Below are 12,300 nucleotides of genomic sequence, written 5' to 3'. Positions count from 1 at the left end.
TTATTTAGTAATATGACTCATAGCTCACTAACAAGTAATTACTCATTTTGAACAGAATATATTTAGGCTCAAAAATTTCTATCAATACAGATAGATATTGAAAATAAGACCTGTAACAGTGCCACAGCAATGTAGCTATTGAGGATTTAAGGGGTACTTATCAGATTTCTTAGTGCACATCCAGCTGTGGGTTTCAGCAACTGTGGTTATCTTGATTTTATGGTATCATGGGAGGGTAAAATTCTCACTTCTATCTGGATAGACAGGCAGTGGCCACTGCCCCATAGATGGGAAACATTTTAATTAAATTGCTGCATCAAAACAGATTATTAGACCCATGAATCTAAAACTGTGGGTAAGTGAAGTGAATTTTCAAAGAGAATATATACTCTTTTGATCTCTTCAAGTTTCTTTCTCCATCAGGCATTAAGAACTAAGTAAAATGTGCATTCAAATCACACCTGTTTCAGTTTCTCAAAAGTGCAATTTCAGCTAATTTAACAATTCATTCCTCTTAGGGATACATTTTACTGGGAGATTTAAGCTAGTGAGATCAGTCTAAGTAAATCATGCAGTTAACTGATTTTTGATAATAGAAAAATTTGGCTGGTTGGAAATGCTTAAAGACTGTGGAAATGCAGAACACAGTGGGTCACTAGAAAGAATTCTGATTCTATAACCAGGAGGTAGAGGCCTGAGTCTCATGTCACTAACTTCAAGTGTCATTCTCTAACAACCAATTCTTGGTCTATTACCCAAAAACAAAAATTAGAAAGTTGACAGAAATAATAAATCCAGGGTTACACTGGAATGTATAATGCAGAAGAGTGGTTGAATGTAATCAGTTATTATATTCCTTTGGTCAGATTCCAACTGTTAGATTAAAATTCTTAGAGAAAAAAAGATATTTATATGAAGGGAAGTGTGGCATTTTTTTGGCTGGATATCAGATTGTAATCTTCAGAAGAACTAAACAAATATTCTGTCCCTTTCAGATGTGGATGCATAATGATGTAATTGTTATTTGGGGAGATGGGAGGCCAAAATTATCACTGCAATTATTAAATGTGATCTGGTTCCAGGGAACTCATGACTGGATATCAATAATACTCATCAACTTTAAATATCAAGCAAGATCTTCAAAAATGTCTGCAGCAAGATGGCATGAGAGAGAATCATGGAAGGGACAATTCTGATAAGAAGTTCTGGTCACTTATACATAGGAAATTGTAATTCTTTTGTACAACTTTTTATTGTCTGTGTGTGTCAGTCCTGGAGCTTGAACTCAGAACCTGCATGCTGTCCCTGAGTTTTTTGCTCAAAGCTGTGTTCGACATTTTCTACTATAGCTCTGCATCTGGCTTTTTGGTGATTCTTATGGACTTTCCTACCTGGATTGGTTTCAACTCTCAATCCTTAGATCTCAACCTCCTGGGGAGCTAAGATTATAGGTGTAAGCCACTAGCACCTAGCAATACAACCTTTTGAAGTTTACAAAGTCAAAAAAGAAAATCACTGCATTCATCTAACACTAGCTAATCTCGCTTCCAAAAACCAACCAACCAACCAACCAAAAACTAGTGATGAAATTTCTTAACTTCAAACATGGCGTGTTGTACATGCCAGGCCTTGGTCTCATGACACAGATCCCTGGCAGAAGGTGTAGAAGGCCATGAAACATTTCCCCAAGAAAAATGTCCTCCAGCTATTAGCACAGTCAATGCATCACTCAAGTGATTCCAAGTAGTCCAAAGTTCCATGTATCCCACAGCTACCTGTCTTGATCCTCTCAGATAACATATTGGAAGAGGCTAACCGGTAAGGTTTTCAAACCCAGGAGGATCCTTGTTTCTGTTCTCTTCTTCAGGTTTAACAGGAGTGCATCTCTGGGGAATTCCTTTAGTGTGTTGTTTTAATAATCACAAAATAGCCAGCAGCTATGGTTCATGCCTATAATCCTAGCTATTCAGGAGGCTGTAATAGTAAAAACGACAAAAATAATTACTCTAGAAAATATGTTAAAATCTGTTTTTGAAATAGTTGAATGTTTTGATATACATTGCTGTGAGAGAAAGCTACTACTCTATCTAGACTGTGTAAAGTATGGTTAATTGGGAGACAAGCTGTAATTCAAAATTATAACGAGCTTTAAGAAGGATATAGGTAGAAACGCATTCAATGGCTATAGAATTGTACCACTTGTAGAGACTACCAAATAAAGCTCAAATCTTTCTATCATGAAAATACACGATTCTGTGTCTTTATGAGGCAAGAGATGCTTGGTGTTTTCAGCTTATTAAGACGACATTGGAGGAGGCTGGGAAGGTGGCTCAGTGGTAGAGTGTTTTCCTTGCGTGTGTGAGGCTCTGGGTTCCATTCCTTAGCACCACATAAACAGAAAAAAGGAAGTGGTGCTGTGGCTCAAGTAGTAGAGTGCCATCCCTGAGCTGAAGAGCTGAGGGACAGTGCTCAGGCCCAGAGTTCAAGCCCCACATACACACCTAAAACAACAAAAAAAAAGACATTGGATAATTCCTACCATCTTACAATAAGCTTATTTGTCCTCTTTTTGTCCTCTCCAGGCATATTCTTTCTTAAGAAAAATACTGTTTCTCGCTTATATTACAGTATGCTTATGAATTAATGATTCAAGTAGATGATCAGCTCAGTGAAGAATGAGTCCTTTTTCCCTTTGTATTGAAATATTTTGTATATGAAAGACTTTCTTTCCTTTTTCCTCTATTTTCTATTCCATTTTGAGACAGGATTCGCATCTATTTACAGTATAAACACAACAGATAAAATTACAGGAAAGGAACAAGAGGGAAAAAAAGCAATAAGCAAGCACTGGGCATAAAATAGAACTTATCTACTTCCTGCCAGAAAGCCACAACGTTAAGTCTAAGCTCTCTAGCAGACACTATTGAAAAAGGGAAACCCAGTCTTTTCAGTGCCCCAAAGAGCAAACAAACCAATTTGGCACCATAAATACTCTTCATTATTCCTGATACTTACACCTGACAGAAATGTCTGATCCCAAAGTAGATGTTGTAAATTCAGTGGACGACTTCCTATTTCTAATGGACACAACGATAAGTTTCATTGGAGCCATTTCTTAGAAGAACCCTCAAGGTAGCAATTCTATAGAGAAGTAATATGTGATCAGGAGCAGCCTTTCTGCTGATCTGATTTAATTCAAAAAGAGATTTTATATTACCTAAGAAAAGAGATTACCAAACAGCCATTCTGACCAGAGACTGTTTCTTTTCTCAGGGATTTTTTTTTTTGTACCTGTAGAGAGCCTTGAGTTTGTGCTCCTAACAATGTGTACAATTATTAGCCTTGCTAAGTAGGAGTCAAACACCCAGATCTAGCTATGCTGGATATCAGCTGACATACACTCAAGAGAAATGTAAATCGTAATAATCTGACCAGATGCAATGGAGCTAGAGAAATTCTAAGTCATCTTCAAGTTTTCCTGAGCTTCCTGCACCCCTAGAACCTGTTAGAATGACTGGCAATATTGCTCCAATATTGCTAATTTTATTTATGATATCCAAACTATTTCTATTTGTCCATGCCATGTTTCTCCTTTAACCAAAACAGATTAAAAATTTTCAAGTATAATTGAATATAATTTTTTTTCTAGATCTACTTATTCTAGATCTGAGACTTTCATATTTATATAAGTAGCTGAAAAAAAGTCGTTTTAGTTGCTGAAACTGGGACTTTGAATTTACAGCTTTGTGCTTCTTGAGAAAATATTCTACCATATGAGACACACTAAAACCATGTTATTTTTCAGGCAGAGTTTCATTCTTTTCCTCTGAGCCTAGCCTCAATTATATTCCTACATAGCTAGGATTAGATTACAGTTGTGTGTACCGTCATGCATGTTTTTGTCTTGGATGGTCTTGAACCACAATCTTATCTGAGTAGCTGGTATTATAGGTCTGCATCACCAAGACTGACTATCAGACTCCTTCCCCATATATTCTGTGTCTGGAAAGTTTGTTACTAGAACATACTTATTACCTATGTATATTACACAGTTAAAAAGTATATATATATATATATATAAAATATACACATGAAATGTATAGAAATACATTTAAAGATAGTTTAATTCAAACTTTAATAGTAATGAAAATATGTGCTTACTATTTATAATTTCATTTATCTAGCTTAGACGTGTCCAGGTACACTTGTAACTGTGAAAATATTACTAATGATATTCCATTCTGTACAAATCTCCTGGCTTTACTACCCTTAGAATTTGCCATGAACAGTGGCACATTTAGAGAATATTTTATTTTATTACTCCCTTATCTTGTAACTGCACTTGACTTGTATTTTATCTTCTGCAAGAGCTTCTGGGGGATGTTTTCAAACCTGATTCTATCTGCAGCTCCACTTAACAAAAGAAAAATAGATGTGATTTGTTTTATCGTATATAGTTTGCTTCCTTTCACAATTCAGGTTTCACCGCCCCCCCCCCCCCCAACTTTCAATGGATGAAGCTTGAATCTTTTACTCATAAAAGAATTTTCTCGGGCTGGGAAGGTGGCTCAATGGTAGAGTGCTTACCTTGCATGCCTGAGGCCCTGGGTTTGATTCCTCAGCACCACATAAGCAAAAAGAAAAAAGCTGGAAGTGGCGCTGTGGCTCAAGTGGTAGAGCACTAGCCTTGAGCTGAAGAGCTGAGGGACAGTGCCCAGGCCCAGAGTTCAGGCCCCACGACCGGACCCAAAAAAAAAAAAAAAAAAAAAAAAAAAAAAAAAAGGAATTTTCTCTTCTAAATATTCCCTTATCTGGGACAATTTTTGTTCTTTGCTTCCAAAATTCAGAAGAATCACATGTATCTTTCCAATTTCAAATTTACACACTTTTTCAGAAAATATCAAATTAATCTTCTATTGATGCTCAATTTCCAGAAATACATTTGTTTTGACACAATCTCACTATTTTTGGTCTTTACTGAAACCCAATATTTATTATATTTAAAAAGAAATATGTCCTTTTCCTTGTTATTGTTTTAAATTGCTCTTTCCATATTTCCTGGAGTCTCCTGTAAATCACCCCATTTAAAGAACTCTCCATCCAGCTGTAACACCTGCTGGCCCTCTTTGGGGTATGGTTTATTATTGCATATTATTTTCCCTGCTCTACTTTGTCTGAAGACTTAGAGCTGGCTTAGAATCTTCCTTAGGATTCAAATACTACAATTGTTTGCGATGATTTTTAACATCCATGGCGTTGTCTTAGCGACGCTCAACGTCTTCCGTCATCATATCATGCCCGCCCACTGGTACCCCCTGAACTTTTGCCATCCAAAAATGACCCACTTCTGAAAATTTAAACTTTATCTCATTTTGTAGTTACTAACCCCCCCCATTACTATCTTTAGTCGGTCATCAGTTTCCTGGGGTCATCAAGAGAACTGCTTCCACTAGTTCAGGGGATCTATAGAATTTTGAGTTGAAAGCTTCTTAAATCCCCACACCCCGTTCTCTAACAGTCAGCTTTATAGCAGGCTCTTTTCTTTCTTTCACCGGAAGGGAAGCGTCTTCCTTTCTCTGGTTGCAAGTTTTCGAATGTTTTTCTTTTCTTTTTTTTTTTTAATGTAGTGATTTGCCATTAATTAACAGATTTTCTTTTTCTTTTCTTTCCTATCCTCCTTAGATACCAATGATATTATTCAAACTACTTACCTTTTGTCTTCAATGGACTTCATGGCTCTCGTTTGCATTAAGTTCTCATGAAACCTAAAAAACTTCAAGTTCTGCATCAAAAAACCCCATAAGAGCTTCTTTCAAATATGATGGGCCAACACAGGAGAAAGTGGTCTCCTACTGCTTTTAAAAATTCAAGAGTGAGGGCTGGGAAGTTGGCTCAGCGGTAGAGCGCTTGCCTTGCATGCCTGAAGCCCTGGGTTCAATTCCTCAGCACCACATAAGCAAAAAGAAAAAAGCTGGAAGTGGCGCTGTGGCTCAAGTGGTAGAGTGCTGGCCTTGAGCTGAAGAGCTGAGGGACAGCGCCCAGGCCCAGAGTTCAGGCGCCACGAACGGACCTCCCCCCCCCCCAAAAAAAATTCAAGAGTGATAAGTAAATCTGTTCACCCATCCTTCCTACATCCTTAGCTAACTACATCTCACTTAAAGTTTTCCATAGTAGCTTAGTGCAAGATTCTGGGCTCAATCACCATGAACCACAAAAGCTTTTCAATAATAAATATTTTCACCAAAATGTTGGCCTCATTCTACAATATACTCTATTTAAAAATCAAAATTCAGGCTGGAGGTATGGTTCAAGTGACAGAGTGCCAGCTAAGTCATCCAGCTGAGAGAGAACACAAGATCCATGAGCTTAAGTCATTGTACTGAAAAAAAGAATCAGTCAACCACAAGCTATCTTCTTTCTTATCCCTTTCTGCCACCCATGAAAGATACCCTTTATTCATAAGTCCAAGTCTCAAATTTTGGCCAGGGGCCTATGTAATCCAATTTCTTTCCTTATACTTATGGAATTCTCATTTCCTTTGCACTTGCAAAAAAGCCTCGTTAACATTCACTTCCTCTTTTAGTTTATTTTATTTTTTCAACAAATGCATATGCCCGGGTTCTCTTACCTTAATAAACAAGACCAAAACACAAAACAAGATCTGTTATTTCTATCCACAAATTTACTTCTTCCATACCAAATCTTTGCCTTTCAAAGAAAACCCTACAGGAATCTACATTTTCACATTATGATTTCTCTTCGACCATTGAAATATGGCTTATGGCTCCACCACTCAATTGAAGTTATTAAGGTAAGGGTGGTGTATTAACTATACTGGCTTATTTTGCTTAAATGAAGTAGTTGGTCAATTGTAGAGCTTGTACTCTGGGCCTGGGCACTGTCCCTATGCTCTTCAGCTCAAGGCATGAGTTCTACCACTTCAGCCACAGCGCCACTTCTGGTTTTCTGGTGGTTAATTGGAGATAAGAGTGTGATAGACTTTCCTGCCCAGGATGGCTTTGAACTGCAATCCTCAAATCTCAGCCTCCTGAGTAGCTAGGATTACAGGTATGAGCCACAGGCAGCTGGGATATTCGAGTATTCTTTTACAGAAGTCATGCTTTGATGTTTGTATATTACTAATTTGTTCACCAATTGTCCTTTTGCTCACAAATTCTCACCTGTTCTCTGAATGTTCATGCCCATGAAATTCTCATATCCTCACAAAATACTAGTGCTTCCCCATTTATTCCCTGTTCTTAACCACCTGCTCTTGTCTCTCAGTGCATTTCCCCTCTGATATTTTCATAGTGCCATGGACAGATTTTTCCTAAAACCCAGTACAATTCTTGTAGCTAGGATTCAAAGATGTATGTCAATGTGTGTATATATACATATATGTATATATGTATACATATATATACATTTTACCTTTCTATATGGATTGGACACGCAGCCTAACACAATACCTTCAAACAGCACCCCTTTTTCTTAGACTTCTTAAAATAAGGCATTGCCACTTACAAGCTCGAACCCAAAGATTTATTCCTAACTCACCAACTGCCATTAATTTTTCTACCAATATGTCTCTTTTTTGTTACTTTGAACTATTCTCACTGACTGTATCTCTTGTAATGGCAGTCATTTCAAGTCTGCAGTCCAGTAAGAGCCTTCTACCTTGTCTTCCTGCCTCCAGACTTTTATTTACCGCAATTCAATCTTCTCACTGTTGTCACAGTCACTCATGATAACTGAGACAAAACTATTGCTTCTTTTGGCATCCTGAGACCTTCACTTGCTTCTTTTTTCTCCTAAGTAGTGGTTAAACTTCATTGATGGTGCCATCTCCAGCTGTCATCTACAATCTCCCACCCAACTCTCATTTTTGCTAACCCAAGCTGTTTAGGAACACACCATGGGTTGAATTTGTTCTTTCCTGTGTAAAGAAACACTACCCAAATATATATTGTGCGCTTTTCTTTATTCATAGCTGGATAAAGTGGTGCATGATTGTAATCCTGCCTTTCTGGGAGGGAGAACTAGCAGGATTATGGTCTGAGGCCAGCTTAGGAAAAGCAACAAATTCAAACTGACAAACCAACTAAAAGAAGAAAAAAAAGGACTAGAAGTGTGACTCACATGCTAGAATGCTTATCTAGTAAGCATAAAATACTTTCTATCTCTTCCCCCCAATCCTAAATTTATATGACATTTATTTTCTTGGAGAATCCCTCCCTGACAATCAGTTTTGATACAGATGCTTCTTGAACTGTTCAGTGAGCTCCACATTCCTACTGTGTACTTGTTAGTTTTTCTCATTGTATTTTATTCTCTGGATTGCAAGCTCAGTGTGGTCAGAGATATGGGCATAACAATTTTATGTACAAACTTCTCTGACACATGCCAGTCACTGAAGAGCTATTTAGCAAAATATATTTTTTATTGGAGTACTAAAGCACAGAGTAAATATAAAAATATGTATTATACATTACTGTTTGATTTTAATTAATAGCATTTTATTTATGTATTTATTATATCCAGTTGGTTAAAATATTAGTTGAGAGATAATAAGTATTAGATATCAAAACATAATGCATATTAAATATTATATATAATAGTCTTCATGCATGTATTTGACTAATATGTGGCAATATAAAAATTATCTACGCCTAAAGGAAAAAATACATTAAGTTTCAATTCCATAATCATAGTAGCTTTATAAACATATAGACAAACAGGCAAAGTGCACAAAAAAGAATCCAAAAACTATAAAACTATGTTATAATTAAAGATCGAGGTTTACCAATGACTTTTCTATTTTTATAGAAATTATAGCTGAAACAATTTGCTAAAAAATTTTTAGCTATTAAATCATTAAAATGGGCTTTGTCTTCCTTTTGTATTACCTTTTGATAAAAATTTCCTCTGTATATAATTTGCCTTCATTTCTGTTTTCTGTCATAACACAAAATGAAACATACCTCAAGTATTTTTTCAAAGTAAAAGAAACCAGGAAGATAGTCTCCCTTCTCCCAAAAGTTTCCAACACAGTAGTATAATGTTTACCAATCAAATTGTTTATGCAAATAACTACATCTAGATTGGCTTGTAACTAACTGCAGTGGAAACTATCATTCACCTCTGATGAGCCAAGCAGATAGCATATGCAAATCTCAGAGCTGCATAATAGCTTTTTCTGGACCTCTAACTTCAGTTTCCTTGCAGAATATTAGTTTTAACCCTATTGGTCTGCAAACTTCATGGACATTAACTGAACAAATTTTCTTTTGTTTGGTTTGTATAGAAAAAAAGTTGTTTAAGATATGAATGATAACAAACAGCCTATATATAATTGCTTAGTTTTAATAACACCTAATTATGGGACTTAAAGACATTTTCTTTCAGGTTACTTACATTATAGTAGACAGTCTTTTCTTTTAGTCTGAGACTGTGTGTCAAATAACTTTCATGCAGAACACTTTGAAATATGTCTTGAAAGTAACTTTAAATTAAATTTTCATTAATGAGTACATGATTTGGTAGAGTTTTTTTTTAATGACAGATTTCCTGTTGAGTTTGTAAAATTGTAAAAATCTTAAAGTTTTACTTTATCTTGCTGATATGCTGCCAGTGAGCTGGACATAAAAAGTTTATTCCATATTATATTTAAGCATTTTATTTTTCACATTCTTATATAAGAAGATATTTAATATCTGCTTTCTCTAAGCAAGGGAAGAATATCTTCCCTTTATTGCTAACACTTCTTTTGAATACATTATGATTATTAGCAAGTTCTTCATTATTAACTTAATAGATCAGTAATTTTGATACATTTCATTAGATTCAGGATAATCCATTTGTAACAATTTAAATAGGTATGACTTTAGAATACAAATCTGGTTAGTCATACAAAGTTTCAGAAAAACAACAGACTGAAAGTGAGAATTTATAGTTTCTTTTGTCTGCTGTGTTGTTAGAATTTTTTGAAATGCACGCTATTATTATGATCCAGAACCATGCATCTCAATTTCAATGTGCTCTAGAATGTAACTGATTTAAACATTTCCTTACATAGCAATGAAAAAGGCTAAAGTGGTAATAATCTTAAGAATCTATGCAATCCCAGCACAGCCAGTGTGCAAAATTCAGGTGCAATTTACAAAGATGTACCAAGTTGACTTGCAAATTTCCCTTTAACTGTATGAAACAAAGAACAGAAACTTTAACGTATTGCTTAAATTGTAAGAGTTAGTGGGGGTAATTTCCTTCCACTCTTGGCCTCTGCCACTTGTCTATGACAATAGCTTGCTATCAAATTTAAGACCCTTATTCGGGAGGTTAATGCGAGGTAGGAACTCCATTCAGTGTTATTTTGGCTTAAGGGCATAATGTCACAATTTGGTGCATCCTCTAATGACTTTTTTTTTTTTTTTTCTAAAGGCAGCTTACAGCTTAGACCTAGTTCAGCGAATTTCCTTGTAAGGCCCTTGGAAGACTGGAGGAAGAAAAAAAAAAAGTACAATTGATTGCGTGGCCAAATTTCTGTTCATGCCTGCTTACTGATTTTTGTTCATTTCACAAATAAACAAGGCATGAATACATCAACGCATAAACCATAAACAATAAAGAACTTCATCCTGTAAGTTTGCTACGGCCAGCAGTTTGTGGCTGAATCTGCTATTTGTCATAAGATAAATGATAAAGTGATTGCCATTTGTCACTGTATACACAAGAGGAGAGCTCAGCTGAGAGGCATACCAGTGCAGACAATGGTACATATTGCCATTTGTATCAATAATGTCCTTTAAAAAGGCAACCCGAAACAAGGCACATAAAGGACATTAGTGGTTAGGATAAAAATTCCTATTTTCTTTTTTAATCAAAGGTAGAAAAATCATGGTAGGAGCACTGACCACCTGTGCACACCCAGCTAAAAGTCTTATATTTACTGCAACATGGAATGCATGTAAACCTAGGGCATCGTTTGTGAGGAAAGGTGTTTTATAAAGTTAGGCACTGAATTTAATTTATATGTATTGTTCCCACTTTTGTACTGTTCAGTGATTTTTAATACAAACTTTTTTATGTTTCAGGGAATCACTGATGCTTGGCAGCTTTGAACTATATTAATAGAGGTTATAACAGCACCCATACATTAATACAGTCTGTGTTTTATCTCAACTCTGATTGAATTTAGGGAGTGCCTAAATTCTGGGTGGCTACTCTTGCTGCCAACTACATGAACTTCATTAATTTCTTTGAAAGGCTACCCAAATCACAAAATAGGGAAATATAAAATGCAAATGACAGAGCTGGAAAAAAGAAGTGACTGCTTGTGAAATCTCCACGCTGTATTATTCTTAGTGGCACACACTACATCAGCTAATGAGGGAGCATTATGAAGAACAGCCAGTTCTATCACAATAAAGCTGTTCCAATCTTGATGTTTTTATATTGTTCTTATATAAGAGAAGGGTAAATAGCCACAATTTAAAAAAAAACATTGTGCCATTGTGATTAGAAAATAAAAAGTTAAGTGCCAAACAAGTAACATTTATTGTTTGAGATTTTAAAAATGTTTATCACTTGGAGTTTTACCATGGAATATATCACTTTTCCCAAGAGAACTCAGATTAAATAACACATAACCTGAAATATTTTTACACCATTAGACACAGCTCCTTCAAGACTAAGGTTGAAATACACTAATAGAGAAATGAAGTATGCACTTTATAGTATCTTTAAATCCAAGATGAATAGCAAGAAGGGAAAAAAAATAAGTTTTTGGTGGCAGACATTTCCAGAAGCTGATCTGCTCAATTCAAATGATTGCAATTTTTCTAATGTACTACAATAAAACTCTGAAAAATCCAATTGTTTGTCTTTTTTCCCCCTACAGTCATATATAATACATTTTAAATGCTTCATTTAAAATATACTAGAAAGGACACTTTTCAAGCATCACTATTTTTTACCTCCTGTTAAAGCATACGAGAAAATTGTCAAATCTTTGGCACTGGGAATTGAGATTTCCTGACATAAGCTAATACATTTTTCATCAAGTGCTAATGGATGAAAATGGTTAGTTAAATTACCATCAGTGTCAACACTACATATTAAATTAATTTTTGCTAACATTTGTTTGGTTATCACTCCATTTTACATCACTGTGATATAGAGAGAAGATAAAATGGTTTACTATTACTAATATCTACACATTGAAATGTAAAATTGTGATCACTGGTGGTAGACTCATATATAAAGCTAAAGTACATTCCAATGTCTGTTCCAAAACTATAT

At 35.5% G+C, this 12,300-nt stretch overlaps 1 protein-coding gene across 5 annotated transcripts in view; it reads right to left on the bottom strand.

The window, feature by feature from the left end:
- Positions 1-12,300, bottom strand: part of Ccdc178 (coiled-coil domain containing 178) — a 306,788-nt gene that overhangs the window by 148,044 nt on the left and 146,444 nt on the right. The window contains exon 20 of one of the 5 annotated variants that reach the window (XM_070029367.1): positions 1,931-1,974. The exons of 3 other annotated variants lie outside the window; for them this stretch is intronic. In XM_070029367.1, the coding sequence (XP_069885468.1) occupies positions 1,963-1,974 (12 nt within the window). In that variant the 3' untranslated portion in view covers positions 1,931-1,962. Of the gene's footprint in view, positions 1-1,930; positions 1,975-3,073; positions 3,142-12,300 lie in introns of those variants that run through there. One more of the 5 variants, XM_070029366.1, reaches the window with a different exon arrangement.

This window comes from Dipodomys merriami, unplaced genomic scaffold (assembly GCF_024711535.1).
Source record: "Dipodomys merriami isolate MVZ:Mamm:240054 unplaced genomic scaffold, mDipMer1.0.p SCAF_2, whole genome shotgun sequence".
Taxonomy (NCBI): domain Eukaryota; kingdom Metazoa; phylum Chordata; class Mammalia; order Rodentia; family Heteromyidae; genus Dipodomys; species Dipodomys merriami.
This window is presented reverse-complemented; position numbering and strand designations above follow the sequence as displayed.